The 27,687-nt window shown below is 42.6% G+C and overlaps 1 protein-coding gene across 2 annotated transcripts in view; it reads right to left on the reverse strand.

Moving 5' to 3' along the window:
* SCIN (scinderin) overlaps nucleotides 1-27,687 on the reverse strand; it is a 90,679-nt gene that overhangs the window by 34,434 nt on the left and 28,558 nt on the right. For both annotated transcript variants that reach the window (XM_090046895.1, XM_090046894.1), the window contains exon 4: nucleotides 24,719-24,868. In XM_090046895.1, coding sequence (XP_089903021.1) covers nucleotides 24,719-24,868 — 150 coding nt within the window. The remainder of the gene's footprint in view (nucleotides 1-24,718; nucleotides 24,869-27,687) is intronic.

Consider the following 27,687-nt stretch of genomic DNA (forward strand, 5'->3'; position numbering starts at 1 on the left):
GCTCTGTTGTCACTGACTCCTTTAATTTAACAGCCTTTAATTCCTTAACTCCTTTAACAGCCACTGGTGAGGATATTTGAGAACTTGTGGTGCTCAGGGTAAGTACCTGAAGATTGGAAGAGGGCCAATGTGGTACCCATCTTCAAGCAAGGGAGGAAAGAGGACATGGGAAACTATAGTTTGACCTCAATCCCCAGGAAGATTTTGGAAAAAAAATTATCAAAAAAAAAAATCATTCTTGACAGGCTAACAAAAGGCAACATTCTGAGAGATAGCCAGCACGGGTTTGTTGTGGGTAGATCTTGCTTGACCAATCCCATTTCCTTCTATGACCAGGTGATGCATCACCTGGACAAAAGGGAAGAGGTTGATGACATATATTTGGACTTTAAAAAAGCCTTTGACCTGATGTCCCATGATGTCCTCATGGAAAAGTTGGGCAACTGTGGCCTCGACTACTCCATAGTTTGATGGCTGGGGAACTGGCTCCAAGGTTGGACCCAGAGAGTGGTAGTTGACAAAACCAAATCAATGTGGCACTCGGTGATAAGTGGTGTCCCCCAAGCCTCCATTCTTGGACCTTTACTCTTTAATGTTTTTTATAAATGATCTGGACACTGGTGTCAAAAGTAGACTGGCCAAGTTCGCTGATGACACTAAACTTTGGAGAAGAGTGTCCACACTTGAGGATAGGCTGGTGATCCAGGCCAACCTCAATAGGCTTGCAAGGTGGGTGGATAAAAACCTGATGGCATTCAATATGGAGAAGTGCAAGGTGCTCCACCTTGGGAATAAAAACCTCCATCACACTTCTAGGCTCGGCAATGCTACACTCACTAGCACCATGACCGAAAGAGACTTGGGGGTTATTTCATAGACATTAGGGCTGGAAGGGACCTCGGAAGACCATTGAGTCCAGCCCCCCGCCCAAAGGCAGGAAGTCAGTTGGGGTCATAGGATCCCAGCAAGATAAGCATCCAATTTGCTCTTGAAGGTGTCCAATGGCAGGCTATTCCAGACCTTGGGGGCTTGGACAGTAAAGAAATTCTTCCTTATGTCCAGCCAGAAATGGTCTTGCAGTAGTTTATAACTATTCAACCTCATCATCCCCTGGGGCACTCTGGTGAACAAACCTTCTCTCAGATCCTGGTGGTCACCCCTGATAAACTTATAGGTGGCCATTAGATCACCCCCGAGCCTGCGCTTTTCCAGGCTAAAGAGCCCCATGGCTCTCAGCCTGTTGTCAAAAGGTCTGTTTTCCTGACCTCTGAGCATACGTGTGGCTCTCCTCTGGACTCTCTTAAGCTTCTCCACATCCTTTTTGAATTGTGGAGCCCAAAACTGGATACAGAACTCCAGCTGCGGCCTCATCAAGGCTGAGCACAGGGGGAGAATGACATCCTGGGATTTGCTTGAGAAGCATCTATGGATGCAAGCCAGCATTTTGGTTACTTTACTAGCGGCAGCATCGCATTGCAGGCTCATGTTCATCTTGTGGTCAATGATGACCCCCAAGTCTCTTTCTTCCGTAGTGCTAGCCAGTGTAGCGTGGCCAAACCTATAAGGACGCTGCAGGTTTTTCCTCCCAAGGTGGAGAACCTTGCATTTTTCAGTGTTAAACACCATCAGGTTCTCGTCCGCCCATTTGCTGAGCCTGTCCAGGTCAGCTTGAATCGCCCTCCTGTCTTCAGTTGTGGATGCTTTGCCCCAAAGTTTGGCGTCGGCAAACTTCGCCAGTCTGCTTCTGATTCCAATGTCCATATCATTAATGAAGATGTTGAACAATATGGGTCCAAGGACAGAGCCTAGGGGGACCCCACTGGTCACAGGGCACCATGACTATTGACTTCCCTCTGGGTTTGATCATGGAGTCAATTTCCCAGCCAGCGGATCATGGTGGATCCAAGGCCACATTTGGCCAGTTTTGCCAAGAGGTGATCATGGGATACCAGATGGAAGGCTTTTCTGAAGTCAAGATGTATGACATATATCTCTTTTCCCTTGTCCAGGTGATAGGTCACCTGGTCGTAGAAGGAAATGAGATTGGTCAAGCAAGACCTACCCACAACAAACCCATGCTGGCTATCCCTCAGTATGTTGGCATCTGCCAGTCCGTTAAGGATGGCCTCTTTAATACATTTTTATAAGACCTTCCCCAGGATAGAAGTCAGGCTGATGGGCCTATAGTTTTCCAGATCCACTTTCCTCCCTTTCTTGAAGATAGGCACCACATTGGCCTTCTTCCAGTCTTTGGGCACTACACCAGACCACCAGGAGTTTTCAAAGATCCATGCCAGAGGCTGGGCTATGATGCTAGCCAGCTCCTTGAGTAAACCTTGGGTGTAGATTGTCAGGGCTGGCTGACTTGAAGATATCCAGCCTCTCAAGGTGTTCATTCACGAGGTCAGCATTAATGGAGGGCAAGGGATCTCCCTCACCCGGACCTCCCTGTCCCATGGTGGGCATGGGCGTCCCATGGGACTGATGAAAAACCGACACAAAGTACCCATTTAATAGGTTGGCTTTTTCCTGGGCGTCAGTTGCCCCATCTGGTTCAGCAGGGGTCCAGTGTTTCCCTTTCTTTTCCTCCGGTTCCCCACATATCTGAAAAAGAACTTTTTATTGTCCTTGATGCTCGAAGCTAGTTGGAATTCAGTTGCAGCCTTGGCTTTCCCAGTTTGCTCCCTGCAGGACTGGACCAGTGCAGAATATTCTTCCTTGGAGGTGAATCCCATCTTCCATCCTTTGTAGGCCTTTTTTTTTAGCCTCAGGAGGTCTGCTAGATCCCTGGAGAACCAGGGGGGGGGGGGGGGGGGGGGGGGGGGGGGCGGGGGGGGGGGGGGGCTGCTGCGCCCTCTTGCTGCCTTTCCTCCGAGCTGGCACAGAATTAGCTTGTGCATTGAGGATTGCTCCCTTGAGAAGCAACCACTCTTTCTGAACTCCCCTCCCCCTGTGGTCATGGTCCCTTCGGGCATAACTGACAAGCCTCCTGAGCTTGTCAAAGTCGGCTTTCCTGAAGTCAAGGACTTCCGTGTTGCTGACTGAATTGCCATGATTAACTACAAGATGAATATGAGCCACCAATGCAATACTGCAGCTGGCAAAGCAAATAAAACCCTTGCTTGTATCTTCCAGTTGTTACCTGCCAGCTCCATGTTCTTGGGGAACCCTGACACAGGATGCAGACTGTCTGACTCCCAAAGAATCCCCCCCACCTAAACAGAAACTGATTAAAATGCAGTGAGAGACACACCTAAAACCCTCCAGATAAGGGTGACAAAAAAGAAACAACTGCCCTAGGTCTCATTTGCATCCGAGATGGAACCAGATGACAACTCATTTACATGAGTGATGGAGAACAGAAAACCTGAAGCAGAGACTGCAGTGAATTCTGGGATCAGCGAAGCAGGGGAGCACTGCATGATGGGGAAGCTGTGTTCCAAATGCTAATCAACCCTCATACCCAACTCAGCATTTATCAGACAAGTTCTAATCTGGATTTATAAAGGACTTTTCCTCCCCCCCCCCCACCACCTCTAAGCAAAACTCAGTTTATTAGGCATCTCAGGCCGTACATTCCCCGGTCCCACTATGGGAGGCCCATGTAAACTTTGGCTAAAACTTGGTTGCCGGGTTAGGGAATGCTGAGGCAATAGACCGAGTCAGAGGGGGTATGGACAACATTTGAACAATGGTACAGGGTTCATCACAGCATCCAGCCCATTGGAGCCCTGTCCACAAGTGTTGTCATACTTTTCCCGAGACGACTGGTGGAATTCCTCTCCACAACAGGTTATGAACATTCCAATAATTGCCTGAAGTCTGTTAAAAGACTATAGTAAGATCTGAAAAAGTCATGCTAAGCTGAGGCTTGTTCACAGCAAGTAAAAATCCAAAACCCTGATGCTGCAATCTATGGTTTCTGAAGACACCAAGAGATATCCCATCAAGTATATCTGCTATCCATAGGAATGTCAAGCTGGCTCCCAAGCAGGTGTTTCCTGAGTATCAATCAAGTTCCTGAGATGTTCCACCCAGATAACCCCTTGTCAATAGAGAGGACAATTTGATTTACACTATTGAGAATGCTTGAAAGAAACTGAACTGGGGGTTTAAAAATCTGTAAAAGAAGCAGCAGTGTATGCTGACACCACCCGCTTTCTTCTGGAGAGGTTGCAGGAGGAAGAGCATTTCCCTTCAAGGATCGTGCTGAGAACTTTGACCTGTCAGCTTTGCAACCTGAGTGCCTTGGACTGGTGAGATCCCAGCTCTCTCTCTCTTTTCTCTTCTCTCTCTCTAAGCATAGATTTCTGAACTTGAACTGTATTAGTTAAGCTTGAGCTAAGTTTCCCCAAATACTTAGTGAAACCAGGGTATACTGTGACTGTTTGTGTTTGTTTTTCCTTTGCATGTCTATTACTACTAGTGTCAATATATATTTCATCTACTTAGCAATAAATAACTTTTATAGTCAAACTGGTGGTAATTGGGTATATTTTTCCTTCTTTACTTCTCTTTCCCCCACTTGCTCTGCAGCAATGCTCCTTTTACCCAAGGTAAAGATCCCTGTGTAGCCCAAAAATACTGTGGGGTCTGCTCATCAAGAGGCTAAAAGATTGGGACGTGCTGAGTTTGAAACACATAAGGGGATCAGCTTGTACAGGCTGATTGACCCAGTTTGGCTCAGACGTGCCCTAATGCACTGAATGCTGGCCCAGGAGGGTGTCATCTGGACACCCAGCCAGATTCAGAGGTATTCTGTTTAACTGTGTGCTTGTGTCTGACTGTAGTTATTGTTGCTCGGATGAATTGATTCTTGGCATATGAGGGTGTCAGTCTGTCCACGCTGATCAACCCGGCCAGGTCAGGCGTGTCACGTTAATCTGTGTGTGTTTATGTGTATGACTGATTTGGGGACTGGAAGAACCCAGCCTCACTGAACTGAGTCCTGCAAGATAGCTCCATTGGGGGTGAGGGCTTGTAGGGGGAAAGATACAGCTCCGCATAGAAACACCAGTAACACAAGCAGCACATTAATGGAATTACCAAGACCCTAGCCCTAATAAATGAGCACACCCCAAAGTAGTGGGCAAATCTGGTAACACAATGCATCTCGAGCAAGACCCAGGGTGTCAGCCTCGCACTGTACTTGGCCTTGGTGAGGCCACAGCTGGAGTACTGTGTCCAATCCTGGGCTCCACAATTTAGGAAGACCATGGAGAAGCTTGAAAGAGTCCAGAGGAAAGCCATGTGCGTGATCAGAAGGCAAGAGAACAGGCCTTATGAAGAAAGGCTGTGAGCTATGGGACTCTTCAGCTTGGAGAAGTGCAGGGTCAGGGGTGACTTGGTGGCAACCTGTAAGTACATAAGCTGTGTGCATCAGGATCTGGGGGAATACCTTTTCACCAGAGCACCCCAGAGTATGACAGGATCCAAGGGTCACAAACTCCTGCAAGTCCATTTTAGGCTGGACATAAGGAAAACACTTCTTTACTGTCTGAGCCCCCAAGGCCCCCAGAGGTACAAGCACCTACTCTGGACACTTTTATGAAACATTTGGATGCTTGCCTTGCTGGGATCCTTTGACCCTAGCTGACTTCTTGCCCCTTGGGAAGGGGGCTGGACCCGATGATCTTACTGAAGTCCCTTCCAGCCCTAATGTCTATGAAATCTATAAAATGCCAGCGTTTGATCAATTCTACTTCCTGGTTCTCATGCATTAGCACAAACACCACGAAGTAAAATTTTGATATAATCAGAAACCTATTCTGAGGCTAGTCAAACCATGAGTAGCTGCATGAATTTATTTCACTGATTATTCACTCAGTGAGCTTCAAAACTGTGCAAAGAGATTCATGAATGCAGGAACACACTAAAGGGATGGAAGTTTGGACTAACTGCCTCACAGAGTAGATCATATCAGTAGTAAACCCAGTAGCAACCAACTACTTCACAAGCACGCCTCTAACAGAAATACCTCCCACTTAGCCAAGGGAAGTTGAGATTAAGATGAAGGAGGTTACAAAAGGACTAGATAAACCTGTTTGTATGCTCAAGTACAGTACTGGCTTTTTTGTTTGCTAGTTTTCAGTCAAGTTATTCATCAAAGGACTTTATGACACTGGGGTTTAAACCTGATATGTAAGCATGTGCAATGCTGTAAAACAGTCAAAGGAATTATTTGCTTATGCATTTTTGATATTCACATTACAGTCTGCCCTCTAACTGGTGTTTCTGGAGGTTTAAGCATAAATCATAATTTTATTCATGGCTGTATGCTGAACTTCCTAAATGTATGACACTATACTTTGGCAGCCTTCCATCAAATATTAGTTTTCAGCTTTGCAAACACGTTGGATAGGCAATTTGAATTCAGAGTCTTCAGTAACTTATTGAGAAAAAAATCTTACGAACGTACTTTGCTACACTACAAATAAATCCAGGGTAAAGTCTCAGGTTTGTCTGCAATGCGATGGCAGTATGACCAGACTAGGACACCACAAGACATGCTCCCATCTTCCCACACCCATATATATGCGCCACACCCAGAAATGCACCAGAGAGACTACTCCAGGACAGCCCATTGAGACCACTCTCTTGCACCCTGGAGACTCAGGTCTTGAGAGAAGTCCCTAGAGCAGTCTCATCAGCACATTTCTAGGGTTGTATGTTAATAAGTGGGGAGGGCATGCTCAGGAATGTCTTGATGGGAACACAGATGTCACAATACAGGCACATCCTTGCTCATTTAGCACCCAAAGTCCAATTTTCAGAAGAGATTTTGAAATTTTTAGCTTGGATCGATTAGCTGTATTTATACTGCTTTTGGTACCTGAGCCAGCTATTGTAAACATAGTTCTAAATCACACTACAGTCACATCAGTGAAAGTCCTGCAGACATACTCTCAAGGTCATATTTTTCAAAGTATTTGTGTTTAATGTTGCCACTAGGTTGCCATCTCAATACTTTTGAAAAATCAAGCTTTTAAGGGCTTGTCAACACAGCAGTCAGACAGATATTTCTGTGAAACAGCTGGAGTGTGGTGTGAGAGAGCAATAGTAATTCTGGACCAGCTGGACAAACTTACAATGGCAGCAAGTTAAGAGAGCTGAGATCTACCATGCATCAGCTGCTCTGCAGTAATGGCTTAGATACCTGCCCTTACCCATAGTGATCAGAAGATTATGATCTGACTTAAACTGTTGTTTCTTTCACTTACCACAGACCACAAGTGGGCACATAGTCACCAAGCAGCAGATGACACAGGGCATTTCCCTGCCCAATGTTACCTATCTGTATCATGCATGCTTCCCCATACCTTTAAAGTTAAGAGAGAAACAGTTCCAGGCTTTCTTATTTGTCTTCAGCTCTACAGTGTTAGAGTTCATAGTATTCAAACATAATCCATAAAAATCTGCAAATGCCTAATTAGGAGGGAAGAGAAAGGCCTCATTTATTTTACTTCTGACATCTGACTCTGATGGGTATCTCCCAGAGAAGGTTGATCCCAGAAGTTAAAACACTTACAGAATGAATCGCATTATGCACACAAAAATTCTAGGTTTTTCTAGTCATATAGCTGAACAATGAGAACTGAGTTATTCCCTTACTCAGCATAATACAGTAATCCTATTAAGATGAGAAAGAAAGCAAACTGCCTTTCAAATTGTAGCCACTTTGGATTTATCAGTGGATCCAGAATAGTTATTTGTATCAACAGTAGCACTGCACTACACTACTAGTGGTTTTCAAGCTTTTTTTCATTTGTGGACCCCTAAATAAGTTTGAATGGAGGTGTGGACCTCTTTGAATTTTAAGTGTAGGTATTCACATACTTTTATTTGATCATAGGTATCTTTTGTGAATGCCTTGACAGTCTGTGGACCCTGGGAATCCGTGGACCACAGCTTGAAAACCACTGCATTGGACTATTCTAACCACTTTATTGCTGGTCTTCTCTTTCTTATGTAATATCCTATGTCCTATTCAGATAAGCAAGCCTGCATTATTATCATAACTCCCTGTCTTTTCACCCCCATCCTACACCATTATACATGCTCTTTACTTTACACACTGGGGTTCATTTGGCTTCAATGCATAAAGATAAGTTTGTGTATAAGTTTTTGTAGCATCGCAAGACAGGGTTTAAAACTTAGGTACCATGCAATATAGTCCCATCACACCTTTGTATACTGAAAAGTAAGTATGTAAAATAACAACTATTAATTGCATTTTAATTGAAATTACAAGGGAACATCATGCTATACCTCGTATATCAAGCAGCAGTACAATACCATCCACTTGATGCACATGCAACAGGCAAGTGATAAAATAGTTAGGACTAGATTCTCAAGAGGAGGCTTAACCTGGGATGCAGACATAAGTGCAGCTTCCTGCTGTAACTCAGAACACTTTGCAGGAAATGTTCTGAGTTACAACGGTCCCCCGAAACAAGCAGAAGTTCACTGTTGGCTCGGGGGGGGGGGGGGGGAGGGGGGAGTGAAGGGGGAGGGAATCTAGCTACTGTGAGCCTGTAGCCTGTTTCCCCTAGCAATTACCCCTCTTCCCTCCCAGCCCGTGCTGTTCTCAGAAAGGGAGGGGAAAAGGGAGCAGAAGGAGCTCCTTCTAGGGGTTCTCCAACTGGCACTGGAGAGTGGAGTGGGTGAATTGGAACCCTCCCAGCTCAGGGGGGCTCCAATATACCCACCCCACTCTCCAGTGGGGGCTGAAAACCCCCCAGACCAAACTCCCTCTGCTCCTTTTACCCCTCCCATTCTGAAAACAGCAACAGATGTGGAGGCAGAGCAGACACAAGTTACAGAAGATGCTCTGTTTTGAAATGTCTTCATTTGAAGCTTCATGCAATGAGGGTTCAGATTTTCACATGCAATGAGGGCTCCAATTTTTGCCAAATCAGCCATTTTTGAACTGGCCTGCAGCTGTGCAAGGAGAATTCCCTAAACTAGCAACTGCTCTTTCACTTTCCTCTCTTAAAGCTGCTCCAGTGTGCATTGTATAATTAAATCTGGGCCAGAGAGAAAGTAAGGACGAGTCTTTAGCTTGGCCATCAAAGTACTTGCTAGAAGGATTCTGATTCTTATGCTCCACCTATTCCTATTTGACAGTCATTTCCTACCAGTTTACTAAGGTGGATCACCATTTGGTAAATCCTGGCTAGTTCATGCAAGTCCTCAAATATGTTGCTGGTTTCTGTGAATCGCATTCTTGAGGGTCTAACTCTCCCCTGGCATTGTACAGGGAGCCTGGACACCTAACTCAGGGGTGTAAATTCTCTTATGAGTCACAGCAGTCAGTGCTTCAACATTTTATGAATTTGGCCTTCAATGAGGTACTAAATACCTCAGCATGTAGGGCCAGCTGATATATGGACAACAATGGAGTTACGTTGGCAAGATCCGTTCTTGAATATTCCTTTTTGCTAGGAAAATTATTACAAAAATGATATCTTAATTTCAGTAGCCATATGCATTCACCAATAATGGCAGGAAAGGGTGGCACCGAAGAGACTAACTTGTTCAAAAGTGCATATACTTTTAGGGGGAGGATGGCTGCTAGGTCATGGGAGATGAACTGGGAGAGAAAAAAATCTATGCTTTCCTCTTTCATTTTCTACCTGTGGAGATACTCAGAGGACGGTATGGAAATAACAGCTAGAAACTCCTGTGTGTGATTTTCTTCCTAACTACCCCTTACTAAGTTACTGTGAATTAAGAGTAGTTTTTCTTCATCAGCAAATTCATAATAGCTTAGCAGGGTGGGAGAAAAGCCATTAGCTACTTCCATGCATTTTCTAATGTGTAATTATAAGCTTATGATTGACTAACAGATAACCTCATGAGAATGCCAATTGCTGGGGTGAGGAGACCACATAGCAAAAATGAGTAGTTTCTCACCTGCAGAAATGCAAATGAAGCAGAATATGATTTAATTATACTTCCAGACATGTATAATTACTTCAGAGAATAATTTAAATACCTACTATATGAGTACTTCTGGCAAAAAATATTGAGGTTTAGAACCATGAATTAGAGCACTTCATAAAATATAAGATTAACATGTAATGATATAACGTACATGAACATTTTCAGAGATAATTTTCTGAAGTTAGACACCTAAATTCATACATGAATAATAGCAGTGTTGCTGGGACTTCTACTCAGTTCACTCACATTTAGGTGCCTGGCTTTAAGTACCCATGTTTGAAAACTATGGTTTCCATAATGTTGTGTGTAACAGCAATCTTTACCAAATATATCACACTCATAACTTGATTCTACTGTTCCTGCTCAGAAAGCCTTTCATTTTCTTATTAAACTCACTGAAATAAACGGGCCATAACTTTAACTGCTGTAAAATAGCATGGATGCGCTGACTTCAGTGGAGTTGTGCTGATGTACACAACTTGAGGATCTGGGCCTGAAGGACTGAGAGGACTGTGGGAGCGAGCCCTTTGCTGAAAATTTTCTGCTTAATGTGCCACAGTGGCACTGAGTCGCATGTTTTCTTTTAATGAAGAAAAATTGTTTAGTGATTAGCATGGGATACATGAAGTCTGATTTTGCTGTTTGACAATAAGTAAATCATACAATGCAATCCCTACCACCCCAGCACTGACAAAGCTAAGAGAAGAGATATGACTGTAAACCCCCACAAAAAAACAAGAAAATTCAGTTACTGGTGGTTGAGATTGGCCTAATATTTAGGTTGTATGAATATGCAATAGTCCATCAAAAACAAAGGAAAAGCACTAGGCCTGCGCAAAGCAGCTAGTATTTGCTTCAGATTTGGATTCAGCAGTCAGTGATTCAATTTGGTGGTTGGAATCACTGTACTGAATCAATTCAGTCAAATCCGATTCAGAGATTTGGCCACCGTTGAATCAGCTAAGTCTCCGAATCAAACAGGCCCCATCACCCGCCCACTCTCCCAGCCCTGTCAATGGCTGCTCGCCCAGGCCTCAGCATTGCAGCTTGTTTAAAAAAAAAAAAAAAGTTCTGCACGCACCGGTTCCTGCCAGGCAGGGGGGCCAGGCAGGGGTTCCCACTGCACCCCACTGTACCTCGCTGCATGAAGGGGGGCTCGGCCATGGGTCCCCAGAAGCACCAAAGGCTGCTGTAGCAGCCAGTGAGTGCAGGGTTTTTGGGTTTTTTTTAAAAAGTGCCGGGAAGCTGGGGCTGGGCAGGGCAACCACTGACGGGGCTGGGAGAGCAAGCAAGGGTCAGGGGGGCACTCAGATGGGCTGGGGGGGCAGGCAGGGGATGGGGTATGGCAGCGGTCCCCCCATGCTTGTCTCCCCTTTCCTTCAGTCCCCCCTCACCCTCTACTTACCAGCATGGAGCCCAGGTCCAGCTACATACGGTGGTGAGCGGGGACTGCCTGAATCGCCAACTCTCCAAATCTTTCTCCAAATCTTTTTCGAATTGGTTCGGACCTTTTTATTGGTCTCCCAATTCGATTCGGATTCAGAGATTTGGCCTCCAAATCAGGCTGAATCTCCTCCAAATCATATCAGCACCCAAAGCTTCACACAGCCCTAAGAAGCATTCATTCACATCAACAGAGAACAGGAAATTTCTGTACTTCTCTGACCCAGGGTGGGCAATTAATGCAGTTGATTAAACTCTGGAGCTTATTGTGCTGGAGTTTATTGCTCCTGGGTGTACCATTTGAATGTGCACCCAGGAGCAATAAGCTCCAGAGTTTATTCATGTGCAGCCTGTTGAGCCAAGTCAGAGCAGTCCCAGTTGGCAGGGGCTTCAAGGGGGTCAGCCTGCCAGCCTGAAGCTACTCCCCATGGCTCAATGTGCTGGCAGGCAGCCTCTACACTGAAGCACCCTCATGCCCCAGCCAGCCCTTCCAGCAGCTACCTGCATGCTGCTGCAGAGGTTTTTACTCTGAGGCAGGATACTGCTTGTATTTACAAGTGCTAGACTGCTGTAAAGTAAATGAGTTTACTCTGGTTTAGAGGCACACATGTAGACAGACAACGTTTGCTGCACAACTAATTAGTCAACTACACAGTAAACACCTCATGTAGATGTGCCCTGTATATAGGAAACAGTGCATGCAACATGGTAAAGGATCAGTCACAATCTGACATGCATGAAACACTGCTGGACGCATGTTAACTGCAGACAATCTGCAGTTCAAAGGGAAGTAAGAGATTATGTCTGAAGTAAGAGATTATGACATCATATTAACTTTATAAGTGTGTAAATGTATCTGAGGTAATGAGTCTTCATACCCAGTTTTCCTCTCTCTAAAAAGCTGAACTCTAGTCCATTATATTATTTAAATGTGGGTGTATGGTTTAATTTTCACTGGATTTTGGTTATTTCTACAACAAAAAAAATCGAAATGGTTAATTCACCACTCCAAGGAAAATGAGTTTTATAAACACACATTAGAGCAATAAAGTTAAATTATCCTGCAGGGACCAACAATAAGGAGCTGGTATTTGGGAGGCAGCACTGGCAGGAATTTACAACACTGGTGAATTAAACCATAGCAGAAAATTATCCATTAGGTAAATTATCTATAGTTTAATTTATTAAAGGGTGCAATAAAAACAAAGATAATCTAATTCAAAGAAATATAGCTATGGATTCTTTTATAGATTATTTTACATGCCAAGCCAAAGTCAAGTTTATTTAGGTATAAATGCTTTGTATTACTCAAATAAATATCTTCATGAAAGATATATACAAAGTAGTATTGAAAACTAATAAGATCCTTGTGACATGTTTATGGCACTTTCCCTCAGTGATCCATACATTAAGTGTATACTTAATCGGTCTAAAACTGTAAGATGGTCCTGTTTTCTCTTACACTGGGAGCTGCTATTGAGTTTAACGTTATTTACTTAAAATAAACCTTGATTTAAATAGGTTATTATAATTTTGTTTCACATCTGTTTTTTAAGTACCAAATTATATTAACTAGAAGGATATGTTTCTTTAAATATTTATTCAAGCAGTGGCTACCTTAAAATACATTAATTGAGATTTATATTTCATTACCTTAGGAAATGGTAAATGATTAAATGATTAGCTTTTACTTGTGATGTGTGACAAGCTGTATTTGGGTAGAAAAGGGAATTTAATTAAAATTAGCAATAACATTTTAAACAATTTACTAACAAAATACCGCTATAATACTAACTTTGGCTGTGCTGCATCTAGTTGATGAAAACATGTCTTGCATTTAAATTTTTCTTAAACAGCAGAAGTATTAGCTGGTTACATGTAATTAAATTGCTTGCTTCTGGTCGCTATATGTTTCATGGTTTGAGATTTACTAAGTCTTATCTATTCATTCCTTACTGATATTCACTAACTGAAAGAGGACAAACAAGGTCCCCTGATTTTTCAATTTGACTGATTTCTTTTTGGCTTTGAGTTAGTCACTGAACTGAGTAAACTGAATAAACTGAAATGAAAAAAATCATCTCACTGTACCCACAGCTGAAAAAATTAGGGTTAGTAATTCACTAAACTAGGCCCATAACTTTAGTCAGTGACCTCACTAGTACAGTGATTTGACTTTCTTTAAAACTTCAGCAATTATGTTATCAGGCTAATTTAGGCTTCGATGTATGTTATCTTAACTTCAAATTTATTTTCAAATTTATATTTTAGAACAAAAATATATATTTAAAAAATAAAACTTCAGTTTAAATAAACACTCAATTTAAAATATTGTATTTGCTTTTCTACATATGCAAATAGGACAATAGCAACTTTAACTGTATTTATAGATATGGATATATAGTTTGATCATGTAACATTCATATAATTATTTTAATGAATATCACTAAAATGAACATGTCACATGACTATTCATTTAAATAATTTAAAAGCATTCTCAGTATTCCCCCGATTCTATTGATTCAAAATGCTGCATATTATTACTTGAAGTTTTAAAAACACTAAATCCCAGATTTTGCTATCAGCTGTAAATCCAGAGTAGTTCCAATAACATACACAGAGTTACTCCTAAATGTACTTTGTTATTATTGAAGATGAACTCAGCCCATTGCATCCAAAAGTTTGTAAGCCATCTGCAAAAGTATGGTGGCACAAGACAACATAGTATAAAAAAGTTTAATCGCAACCTTTGGTGACATTCACTGGCCAACAATTTGATAACTTAACAATTTTATCTCTGGCCTTCCACACAAATGTTATTAAAACACATTGGCTATGTTACCTTTGTTAAGTTATGTTCCTCCTAAATGAAAGGAATACATATGTAAATGTGCACAGTACAATAGGGCAGGTGGGATGGGGGGACAACCTTTTGGCAGGCATGTCACAAATGAGTCCCACATGCTCCCCAAGTGCCACTCCAATTCCCTTACTCTGCCTGATCTACTGCTCTGCTTTCTGCTCCCTGCCCAAGCCGCCCCTGTGCTGCCGGCCCTCTCCTACATGCCACACAAAGAGGATCCCTGCACCACTTGTGGCGGGACATCCATACACTAGAAGGCTGAACAAATACATTTAACTGGATGTATAGTACACGTGGTTAGTGACCTGAAATACATTTTTTAAATAATAATAATAATAATGACATTGAAAACTTTAAAAGTTGTTTCTTACTGGAAGCTTTCAAATATACATACATTTTAACTAGAAACAATGATTTAATAGCTTATTTATCACTGGCTGGCAATTCCCTTGTTAGGGATTCTGCACTTCTCTTGTGACGCAGAACTACAATTGCTAACTCCAAAAACTTGCATCAGAAATGCAGGGAGGAACCTGGGGTTCGGAATTTGAGTTTAGGAGATGAAGTACCAATTGATTTCCCTGACGTGTGATCTCACGTCAAAGTATGTCAGAGGACATTGTTGTAATAAGTACTGTTCTCATGTCAGGGGTAGAGGCTGTAGTCATGTTGGTCTAAGGACATAGGTAGACAAGGTTCTTTGGGGAAATCTGATATCTTTTATTAGACCAACACCTGACAGTTGTTCATCTGAAATGTCTGACACTAGTCTTCAGTGTTTCATGCATGTTAAGATGACTCCATGCTCTGAAGCCTTTATTTTCTCATTAAAATTTTATTTCTCTTTTCTCCCCTACTTGTTTATGTTTCGCCGGTCTCAAAAGGACTCTGTGTAATTGTCATTGTTTCCATCCATCATGCATCTGTATTAATGTGACGTTTCTTTCCTTGGCACATGTTTGTTAAGTGTTGACATACGCATACGAGGTAGTGGAAAATCCCCAGAGGGCTGACAAAAATGCCCAGCACGTGCCCCCTGTGTGACCTTGGGCTTGTCAATCATGGCTCAGCCATGAGGTAACTTAACTTGCTACCATGCGCATGCCTAGTTCTGCCTGAAGAATAACAATCTGACCAGAAAGTTCCACGAGGAGAATCACTTGATTGGCCACCTAAAACCATATAAAAAGCTTGTACGTTTCTGCCCAAGGGGAGACCAGACCCAACCTGAGAGCAGAGGCTGCTATTGCAGGGACTGCTCCTCAGGAGAGCCTTTAGGCCCAGAGCCCTGGTTCGATCCCAGAGCTCCACTGGTCTCCCCGCTGTCGTGGCTTTGAAGCCCATCTTTGACTGATCGATTTCGTCTACATCTTGTTTACCTGGTACCGACCTTTATTCCGACCTCACCGACTACGCACCCGGCTTATCCTCGGCATCGTTATCATCGCTGTTACCGACCTGGCTTCACCCACATTCGCTCCTTGTTCATCTCATTGACCGTTCACCTTACCTCGTTCATCCATCACTGACGACGTGTTACAGTTGTTCGTTTTTCCCTTTTATGAGCTGTCGACCAGTTCTGGGACTATCGAGTCGGGCAGCTGCACTTAGCCTCCGGGCTAGAAAGCAAGGGCTCGGCTCGGGAACCCCGTGAACCGACAGACAACTTTGTTTGTTTGTTCGTGTATACTGTAACTGAACAAGCAAGTCTTCTGCCTACGCTTCATCATCTTGTAGCGTAAGTGAAAATAAAATCTACTTTATTTGAAACCGCACGTGTCCCGAACTGCTCTGACTTCTCGCCGCTAATCCCACCTGTTCGATCCGAACCCTCGGCCCACCATGACCTTGGGGCTCGATTCCCCGACACTTGTGTTCCAACATGCAGGAACCTGCAGCTTGATATATTAGCATTGTCAGTGTTGGGTTGGTAGGGACCATATTCTTCAAAAGAAGCAAATTCTTGACAAATGTATGAGCTTACAAGGACCAAGTAAGCTGACCCTTCACAATGACCCAGGTATCTTGAAACAATTATACAGACTTCAAAGCAAACTATAACATCCTTTCACCTGTCTGAAGAAACCTATTTGGAAGCTGTTTATACAATCTGTAAAGGTTCTGAAGTTTTCAACTTAATTTCTACTGGTTTGGTAACTCTGCCTCCTGCTGAACCATGTATATTTCTGGTAAACTTAGACCGCTGCATATTATTTGCTTAGAACAATGTATGAGATGGATCCTTTCTTTAAAAGGAGCATCTGCTTGTTGTGGATATTCCCAGCTCTCTCCCCAGATTTTGAACCTCAGGCTCCAGCAAGCACTAAAAAGATGTTTGCACTATTTGAGTCCTTAGGGAACCAGTCTCTATTTCTCTAACCTAAGAGATGCATTATTGCCTTACATGCTTGACATTTTACGCACAGTACTTTCTTGATCAACATTAAGTGTGGCTTTTACTTGGCAACTTCCTTCAACACATCACAATCCTGAAGTTTTACAATTAATGAGAGGGAAATTTGCTGTGGAAAATGACCACACCTTAATTTTTATTCACAGGTCAGCTAAACAAACTTTCCTTTGATTTGAGGCACAAGGACATTGAACAACAATGCTTATTTTATGGGGTCTGACATTTTCAGAATATCCTTTTTAATTAGGTGCATCAGATAAAGTGAAATGAAAGCACTATTAAACTTTATCAGCAAGACATTAATGAAGATATCATCCATATTTCCTTTATTACTTGACTTCAAAAATGGCAATATTAACTGGTAAAAAGAATGTGTGTGCACTCCTTCATAAGAATTGAGTTTAAACACAGGAAAAAGTAATGGAACATTAATTAGTGCCAGAGTTTTCTGCAAGATTGTGTGTGTTCTAATCAAAACCAGCCATGCCAATGACAAGAAACAAGTAAAAATGCAGGAGATCTACGTTTAGTCAATCAGGAAGTTAATTTTAAAATAATACTAATATGCAGTCCTTTTACAGGGGGTGGGGGAGATGGTTCTAGCTCTCTCAGGATCCACAAAAGAGTAAACCTTTTTTTGTTTGTTTTTTATGTAGAAGCTGAGTCTCGCATAGTGACATGACACCAGTGGCTGCAGCTTTAATGCAAAGACTGCAGAAGGATTTGACACTCAACTTAATGGGGAAGACTAAGGTCTCATCACTAAGTGTTGAATAACAATACATTAAAATTATGGGCTAAATTATGACTGGCCTTGCACAGATGTGCCAAAGCAGTTGAAGTGCATCTCTACCTTTGTTGATTAGAATGGGATGTGATCTGATACACATTGCAGTTCCTGTGACTACAGTGTGGTTGATACATAGCTAAACTAGTTTTATATTAGCTAGCTCAGGTACTGATAATAGGTCAACTGCAGCAGCAAGGAGTTCAGGACAGTAAGAACCCAAGCATTTATTCTGTTTTACAGGTGGCATTTGTAGCCTTCAGAGCTCTGTGCTGCTGTGGTTGGACTGCCCCTAATAACCCAAACTAGCTTAAGATTCTAGGCATGTTTGCAACTGCACTTCAGTTTAACTCTATAAACATACCCTAACTTATCTATAGTTGCAAATCGCAGAATGCTACAAACTGGCAGTATGAACTTTTCAGCTTTCATAATCCAAGCAAATATACACTTTACTGGAGGCAGACACCACTTGTACTTCACCAAATCAATCAGCCACATGCTCATTTTTCAAACTGGTGCTGGTTAAAGAGATCCTTGGAGGTGACTTTAAAGATAATGTATTTAGTTAGCAACATTTTTTCTCCCTTGAGCATTTTATCTGAGATTCAAATCATGATATTTTAGAAAATATTACATGTTAATGTGGCTAGAAAGCGGGGGTTATTTTTGTTAATACAGGTTGGCAAAAGGATAGGACTAATCTATAAATATTACTATACGTGCATCCTAAAGCCCCAATTTAGATTAGCATGATAGAAGATGCATAAACAAAACAGTGTGAGAATCAACTCTGTGAAGTCCTAACAAGTCTAAACAGTCAGAAAGGGTGAACAAGTTAATTCAGTTAAAATAATTTGTCCAAACTACTCAAAAGTTTTGCAAGGCCTCGGTCAGTTTCCTAACCACAAAACTAGCTTTTCTCTTTGCTTATAAAAACCTCCTTGATCCTTCTGATTAATGCTAATATGGCTGGATAGGGACAATGTTGGACTCCCGAAACCCTCCCATGGACCCTGCCTAACCCCCCACCCCTGCAATCCCTCTGATCCCCCCCCACCTGCTGAGCTTGCTTGCTCTCCCCTAAGCTCCTCCCCTGCTAGCCCTCTCTCCCCCATCCTGAATTACCTGAGTTCAGGTGGCCATTTTTAACTATCTAACCTACTCCTAATCTCCATGAACATCTGTATGCACCCTTAAGGAATAGGCATCTCTAACACCTGTTCTTGGATTAGTTTTATGAAGTTCAGCTAAAGGCTACAGGGAACGCAGAAGTGAACACTTGCACTCCAGAATGAACAAGACACTCAAGAACATGAATAAACCCACTCTGCTACTCATGTATTTAAAAACAAGTGTTTAAGAATATATCTAACAATATCTCACCTAATAGAGACTTGCTGAACAGAATCCAAGAACAGACGTAGTCAAAGCTATTTAATCAACGTTATAAAAAAGGCAAAGCACAGAGAATTCTTGAAACAGTAGAAGAGATAAACCATACAAGTCACTTTTATTCTGAAAGAGTCACTCTCCTTTGGAAACAGAATGTCAATCTGGAATACCTACATTATAACAGAATAGCTATAGTGGAATTACCCCACAATAACTGCATTGTCAACAAGGTCTAGGTTCTTTACAGGAAATTTTTAACACAGGAACAGTTTTTGTCCACATAACTACAAAGATGTAAGGCTTTACTTGAAACTTTACTCCCCACCTAGCCTAAAATTATTCTAAAAATAAAAACCTTAATTCGATTTTACAGAAGTTCTCAAAGGACACTTTTGTAAATAGAGAAAAACAAAATTAAAAAAAGAAGAAAAAGAAATAGAAAAAAAGGAGTGTCACTGGAATTGGAAATATGTTAGATTAAGAAAGACTTGGCTTAAATTTGTATATATAGTTACCCTGTATAAAGTTACACCCAGTTATTTGCCAAGCATTTAAACTTTCACAATCAAACCAAGCTCATAATTAACTGTTACTGATACATTAGTGCCCATGTAAATTTCAAAGAAAGTTGTAAAACAACATCTGTTCTGGTATTCCTCCTAAAGACTGAAACATAACAGGGATGTCTATGGGAGATAATTTATACAGGGTTTACTTAAAAAAAATTGGTGTGAATATGTTCAGGAGAAGCACTGCAGGATAATGACTGAAATTTATTTGTCTTCATAATAGTTTTAAAGAGATATTGAAGTAACAAGGCGCAATAACAGAAACACAGATATTGTTCTGCATATTGGGATACAAGCTGTTATCAACAGTGACTAAAATTTATTTAATCTAATGAGCTATGGATGGAATCACCCCTTTCTTTTCTGCTAGTTACATACTAATGTTTGCAGGACAAAAACTTCTTTTCTAGTTCTGTCACACATCAAGCATGCATAACAATTTCTTCGCAAATTAACAGACAGGGAATCACTTTTCCCCAACTTTGACTGTGAATGAAAGCTTTAGGGATGTCACTCTGAGTTCAGAAAGATACCAATTGGCAAAACAAAACTGTTTAATTGAAAGATAAGTCTCTCCTTCCAAAGACTGAGCAATGAAGAAATAGTCTATTTTTATTAAACATCTGGTGACACACGTTATTGCGAACCCCAAACATTCAAAAGTGAATCACCCTCCCACCACTGGAAATCATGAGGTTATTAAAAGAATCAGGTCTAAATTCTTTTTATTTGCTATTTGTTTTTGGAGCTGTTGGGCTTTATGCAGAAGCTTCTGTCCACAACCACAAGGTTGGACTTTATAAAGCTGAGGTTCTCACATAATCACATGACTTCAGGGGCTAGGGCTTTAAGAAAAACACAAGATAAAAATCATGAGAACTAGTCTGGCAACAGTGGATACAAAGAATCAACTTTTGTCAGAGACTACAGGTAACCCACACATCCCACCCTTTCTTCCCCTCCCCTGCCATTCCAAGTTTTTAAAATTCCTCCTCTGAAACCCCAAAAGAACTGTCCCTATGCTCTTTGTCATATTCATACAGGCAAATAACATGCTGTGGAAACTGTCACAGCAGTACCTCACTTCAGCTGTCCTAGGTTATGCTAGCAGGGAGCCTAATTCATACTGTTCCCTTAGCAGCAGCAAGAGAATCAAACCAACAGCATGAGAGTCTGTCTCTGCAGTCCTCTGGCTGTTGCTGAATAGGCAGAGTGCTGTGCGATAGCCAGAACACAGCCAGGGACTGAATCAGCAGTGTAGAAACAGCTGCTAGAGATGAAAGAAAGGGATGTCTCTCCCCTTTTTCTTACTGTCCAGAAGGTATAAAGAATGAGATTGAAGCACAGAACCTTAGTGAATAACTCACCATGAACATGTATTTATGGCATTATTCTTTTTCCTAATGCAGCGTTCCCATTTTTATTCTGTGGATTGATGGCCATAACACAAATTTAAGTTATTCATGCTTAGTTGCAACTGGCAAGCTAAGTGACATGGTATGACTCTTGTTTTCCAAAGAAAACAAAATGCAAGCTCTACCCTCACAAACATTGGGATGTGCTCCCCTGCCAGAAATGTCTGGTAGTGAACTCAATCACTGTGTCTTTCCAAAGCAAAGGGATTTGGGAACTTTGGGCATCTATACAAATGTAATTACAGCATGTCAGAGCTGACTTGATTAATCGAATTTGCTGGAGCGTGGTAAGTACTGCGCTCCAGCAGACTTCACATCATGTGCACCAGCATCCCCATGCTGAAAAATGGTGACAGCCCCACCCCTCCTCCTCCCTCCCTGTGGGGGCCTTGATCTGCCCCCACACTCCACTCCCCTTCTTTTCCCCCTCACCCCACACCAGACTTACCAGCTGAAGGCACCTCTCCACGCTGTGAGGCTGGTATCGGAAATCGGATTGGTATCAGCCAACATGCCTCCTTAAAAATTGGTTATAAGTATCGGCTGCAAAAATCTCTATCAGTGCGCCTCTTGGTGACATAGCTGTGGTGTTATGATTTGTGTCCGCCGATGGTACATTGCCGTAGCACATTACTTCCTGGGGGCCCACATCCAGGACATTGTGGAGAAGATCCCAAAGCTCCTCCAGCCCAGAGACCACTATCCCATGCTCCTTACTCATGAGGGCACCAATGACACAGTTCAGAGCGCTCCCAGGGATTTGGGAGCGGGGCTAAAGGGTCTGGGGGCACAGGTGGTGTTCTCATCAATCCTCCCAGTCTCGGGCTATGGGCTGAGGAGGAAGAGGAGAATCCACATAGTCAACCAAAGACTGTGGCGCTGGTGTCATTGGGAAGGCTTTGGCTTCCATGACCACAGCCTGCTTTTTGGTGAGAGAGGCAGCGAGCTGCTGGGAAGAGATGGCCTCCACCTCTCTCCCCGGGGAGGAGGCTCTTCTCAGCCAGGCTGGCTGACCTGCTCCACCGGGCTTTAAACTAAGCTCTTTGGGGGACGGGGGGACCACCACCACTGCTGGCCCGCTGAGCAACCCTTGCAAAGCCAGCAGACCTAGGCACTTAAGGAAGCCCACCCTTGCCCCGGCCCTGGTACAATCCATGGGCAAGGCAAGAGCCCCAAGGGGACACTTGCCTGCCTCTACACAAATGCCAGGAGCTTGGGGAATAAGCAGGAGAAGCTCGTCCTCCTGCTCAATGCACATAATTACAATGTCATAGGGATAACGGAGACCTGGTGGGACTCCACCCATGACTGGACCTCGGGAATAGATGGCTATACCCCGTACAGGAGGGATCGTGTAGATAAAAGCGGTGGGGTGGGGTGTAGCTCTCTATGTTAAGGAAAGCTATGCATCCCTGCAAGCTGATGTTAGTGACCAGGGTGGATGACTGGAGACCCTCTGGGTTAAAATCCATGGGGAACATGGCACAGGGGACACAACAGTGGGAGGCTACTACAGACCTAAAGTCTTGAGCTTGACCAGGAGTTTGCCCGGGAACTGGCTGAGGCCGCATGCTCCAGGACCATGGTCGTCATGAGTGACTTCATTTACCTGGGCAACTCGTGGGAGGACTACTCAGCAAAATCCGAGCAGTCGCAAAGCTTCCTCTCATGCATGCATGACCTCTACCTGACTCAAGAAGTCTATGGGCCAACGAGAGGCAAAGCTCTGCTCAACCTGGTACTGGCTACAAGGGAAGACCTAATCGGCGATGTAGTGATTGATGGAAAGTTGGGTGACAGCAACCGTGAGCTGATCACCTTCACCATCCGCCATAAAGCTGGCAAGGCAGTCAGCAACACGGAAGTCCTTGACTTCAGGAAAGCCAACTTTGACAAGCTCATGAGGCCTGTCAGGCCTGTCAGTCAGGCCCTAAGGGACCATGACCATGACTCAGGGAGAGGGTAGTTCAGGAAGAGTGGTTGCTCCTCAAGGGAGCAATCCTCAGTGCACAAGCTAAGTCTATTTCATCTCGGAGGAAAGGCAGCAAGAGGGCACAGCAGCCCCCAAGGGATGACGTGGTCGAACAGTCATAAACTACTACAAAACCGTTTCAGGCTGAACATAAGGAAGAATTTCTTTACTGTCTGAGCCTTCAAGGTCTGGAGCAGCCTGCCATCGGAGGTGGTTCAAGCACCTACACTGAACACCTTCAAGAGCAAATTGGATGCTTATCTTGCTGGGATCCTATGACCCCAGCTGACTTCCGGCCCTTCAGACGGGGGACTGGACTCGATGATCTTCCAAGGTCTCTTCCAGCCCTAACGTCTATGAAATTTATGTAGCATCTCATGTAGATACTTCCATAGACTGCTCTGTGCATGTCCTTTCACAGGCTCTGATGAAGTCAGCTTAGGCTGAAAAAAGCTTGCATATCTGATTTAATTAGTCTATAAGGGGCATTTTTACCCAACATTTTTTTTTTAGTCCGAAATAATTTCTATTTGGAAAGCATGCAGTTCAATTGAAACTATTCACATTGACTACTTCTAGCATTACCTTGCACATAGGCAAAAACACAGCTAACACTTTCTCTACAGCAGTAATGAATCATGAAATCAGTATGACTAATATGCCACAGGGATTAAAAGTACAGCATCTGTCATTCTTTTTTTCTTAAGTAATTATTAGTTAAAACCAGCATGAGAAAATAGTGGTGTAAGCACCAACAGAAATAATGCTCTTCAGGTACACTCCTTTACTATTGCTTCATGCAGAGGGAGTAAACAATCCAAGCCAAACATTAATATTTTAAATGGACACATTCCATTTTGTTTAAGAATTATCTTAGGAAAAAAAATAAAATCTGACCATTTCTCAGTTATTAAAAAGAAATAAAACTTATAACTTTAAGAACTACCAGAATATATTTTACTTGTTAGTAATTCAGTGTATGATCTGCACAATTAGTGATGGTACAAAGTTCCAGTGTGTGAATACTCAGCCATTTCTGACTAAGCCTAGAAGTGTTTAAACTGGTTTTCCTCCCCTAAGCAGCATGCATGCTTCTTAATCAGTACCAACTGTAATACATAGTCTACACATGCAATTAACACAACTGAATATACTCTGGCTCAAACTGAGCCACAGTAAACTAATCCCAATATCACTGCCTACATGTGTATTTAACGGCAGCAATTTACTACACTGCTGGATACCACTTGTATCTGACAGCCCTAATTACAATGCACATACAGACTGTGATGCTTTATTGTGCAGCAAATTACTCTGCTGCACAGTAAAGCGTCTTGTGTAGACAAGCCCAGTAGGAACATCTACATGTTCATTAATGTGCGGTGGTTACTGCGCATTAAATTTAGTATGTGTATAATCTAATACTAAATGCACAGTAACCAGAGTTACCATGCAGTAATGCCGGCACACACCATTTTAGTGATGCTACTGTGCAGTAGCCTAATAATACAGCACAGTAGCATGTTAGCACTGTTTGAGCTGTTGTGCTACTGTGCCATAGTATTAGGCTACTGCACAGTTAGCATCTCATGTAGACATGCCCAGTGTGTATTACAATAACAACTGATACCAAGATCCCTGATGAGGTGACACCTATACTCTCAGTTCTGATGCCCAAAAATGCATGATTTGGGGAAAAAGAGCACCACTTACCTGTGGTGAATTCACCACCCTCACAACTACATAAAGCATCTGGGTTTCCATTAGAGATCTCACCTATGTAAACACTGCTCTTAATCCTGCTTAATTTAGCAGCTCTGATGAAAGTGACATTCTGTCCTCAGGTAGTATTACAGTAAAATGTGCCCAAGTGTTTGGATAATGGTGTGCCTGAATTAGAAATAACTGTACAATACCTTTATAACTTCATTTGGTTCACTTCCTTCTTCCACAATGATTAACTGAGACCTTCCATTCCTTTCATTGTCCCGAATGCCAACAGCCACTTGATTAGCTTTCAGGCGCTCATACTTATTGCATGTTGAACCACACCACTGGAAAATTTTCTAGGAAAAAAAAATGAATACAGATGTTTCAGCCACTCAAATCAACACTGGACAGACTCAATAGTTTGAAAGTGTTTTTAACCCAATGCACACATTTCAAATCAGGCACATTTCAAATCAGGATAGCATCTTTGATTTCAATGAAGTTACATCAATTTACAACAGCTGAGAATTGTTTCAAAGAGTATTTCCATGTTACTTGGAACAACAATGTAACTGTAACATCTAAGGTATAGCAATTCACATGTGAGGAGATGGATGAACTTCAGAGTTTGTGTCTGGTTGTGTACTTTGGGTATCTGAGACTTATCTAAACAATATGGCTCTCTTAAGTTTATTCTTCGGAGATTCTCGTCCAGCTCCGTCATGAAATTTCTGGCACTTCATTTTACAATTAGGAAGGTGTTAAAATTAGAGCCTCTCTTATATGACTTTGACATAATTCTAGTTCTGATCCCATCCAGAAAGCAAAACAAAAACAACATCGCTCAAACATTTTAGAGCATTTAGAAAGGTTCTTCCAATATACTCAGGTATGAAGGAAGGTCCTTCAAATTATTTAACCAATTCCTAATTTAGGGACTTTTCATTCTAGAAAGTCATATGCATGTACATCCACTCTTGTTCTGACACATTTTTAAAATTAGGACCACAGAAAGTGAACACCAATTGAGCATTGCTATATAATCACTCATAAGAAATATTTTCTTAACTGGAGGATTTTCTCAATATGAACCTGATCCAAAACCCATGAAAGCTCACTAACTAAGGCTCAGGATTTGGGTAAGCTCTTCCATAGATACTGTTATCACCAGGAATCTTTCAAATGCAGCCTCACTATAAAGTTTGTTTAGAACAGGTAAAGTGTTTGGCAAATCTAATCATCAGACTTGAATGCAGATTGTGTTTCAGAGAAAGAATACAGATTTCAGTCCTTGCAGACCTTAATGGAAAACTTGGCAGAGCAGGACATGATCAATAGATTCATAGATTGTAATGGGCTGGAAGGGAATTTGCAAGATCATGGGGTGTAGCCCTCATGCACTAGGCAGGAAAGACAGCTGGGGTCAGGTGACCCCAGCAAGGTGATCGTCCAGTCCTCTCTTGAAGATTTCCACAGTAGGTGATTGCACCACCTCTGGGGGTAGTTTATTCTACAGTCTAGACACCCTAGCTGCTTTTCCTAGAGTTAATCTTGAAGTGGACTTCCAGGAGTTTGTGGCCATTACTCCTGGTTTTACCGCAGGGTGCCCTGGTGAACAGTTGTTCACTGACCTCTCAATGTATTCCCCTGATGTACCCAGTCCCCACTTAGCCTTCTCTTTTTTACATGGAAGAGGCCCAAGTCCCCCAGTCTCTCCTCGTATGGTCTGCCTTGCAAGTCTCTGATCATATGGGTGGCTCTTCTCTAGACTCTCAAGTTTTTCCATGTCCTTGTTGAAGTGCAGCACCCCGAACTGGACACAGTACTCCAGTTATGGTCTCACCAATGCTGACTAGAGCAGAAGAATCACTTCCTTGGTTTTACTTGAGATGCATCGGTCGATGCATGCCAAAGTATTGTCTGCCCTGCTGGCTACAGCATCGCACTGACAGCTCATGTTCATGCAATGGTCAGTTATTACTCCTAGATCCTTTTCGGTCATGGTGCTAGTCAAATTGGCGCCACCAAACCTATAGGTATGTTGGGGATTGCTTGCCCCCAAATGGAGCACTTTACACTTCTCATTGTTGAACTTCATCTGGTTCCATTTCACTCAACTTTCCAGCCTGTCCAGGTCTGCCTAAATCTGCAGCCTATCTTCAAGCGTGACCACACTCCCCTATAACTTGGTGTCATCCACGAACTTGGCCAGTGAGCTCTTCACCCCCACATCCAAATTATTGATAAAGATGTTAAAAAGCACTGGACAGCAAGCAGTTGTAGTAGTTGATGGAGCAGTACCGGAAACATGGTTAAAAAAAAAGGCGGCTATGATTTCTTGAAACTATATGTACTCACATATGCCTTCCCTCCCCTCACCCCTCCCAAATTCATTTCTAAACTGGGGAAGATGGATTTTTTTTTTTGCTGGAATAGAAGCTGCAAAATGGCCGACAGCTTCTATCTTAAAAAGCAAACAGGAAAGCTGAAATCCCGTGGAAACCACTTTCACAAATAGTCTCTGCGGGGCTGTGGAGCTACATGGGACTGCAGAGCCGCTCGGAGCACAGCCCTGGCTCTCCCCTACCTCCCACTATCAAGCTGCTTTGAAACTCAAAACATTTAGAAACTTTCAAAATGTTTTGAGTGCCCTCATTTCATTCTGAAGCTGTCTCGATGCTTTTTGTTTTGTTTTGACTTTGCTGTTTTGAGCTTGAACAGCTTCAGAACGAAACATTTGGCAACATTTCGCACAACCCTACTGTTTTCCTGCAAAGGTACAGACAATTTACCACTATCCAAAGTGCTGGAGGTAGTTAAGTCTTTATATCTGTTTCTAAACATGTCCTTGTTTGCCACTAAAACTTGCTGTCACAATCGAGCCAGGGCAAAAACCGCAATTTATCTGAGTGTTTTTTCATAAAATTGACCTATGAAATACAGCTTCTTTGCTGAAAAGTTTAAGTAATTATTTTTAAACAGCACAAGCTGTGGCTGGTGCAGAACGTGACAGCTGACCTTCTGACAGGGATGAATTACCATAAATACTTAACTTCAGTCTACAGTGGGAAGGCAGACCTACTTGCAGAAAACTATATCTGGTGCCCCTCGGCTTCAGTGGGCACATCTACATGAGATGTTTACTGCAAAATTGACTAGCTCCACAGTAAGACGT

The sequence above is a fragment of the Crocodylus siamensis genome, chromosome 5, assembly GCF_052110815.1.
Source record: "Crocodylus siamensis isolate JL-2025a chromosome 5, ASM5211081v1, whole genome shotgun sequence".
Lineage (NCBI taxonomy): Eukaryota > Metazoa > Chordata > Crocodylia > Crocodylidae > Crocodylus > Crocodylus siamensis.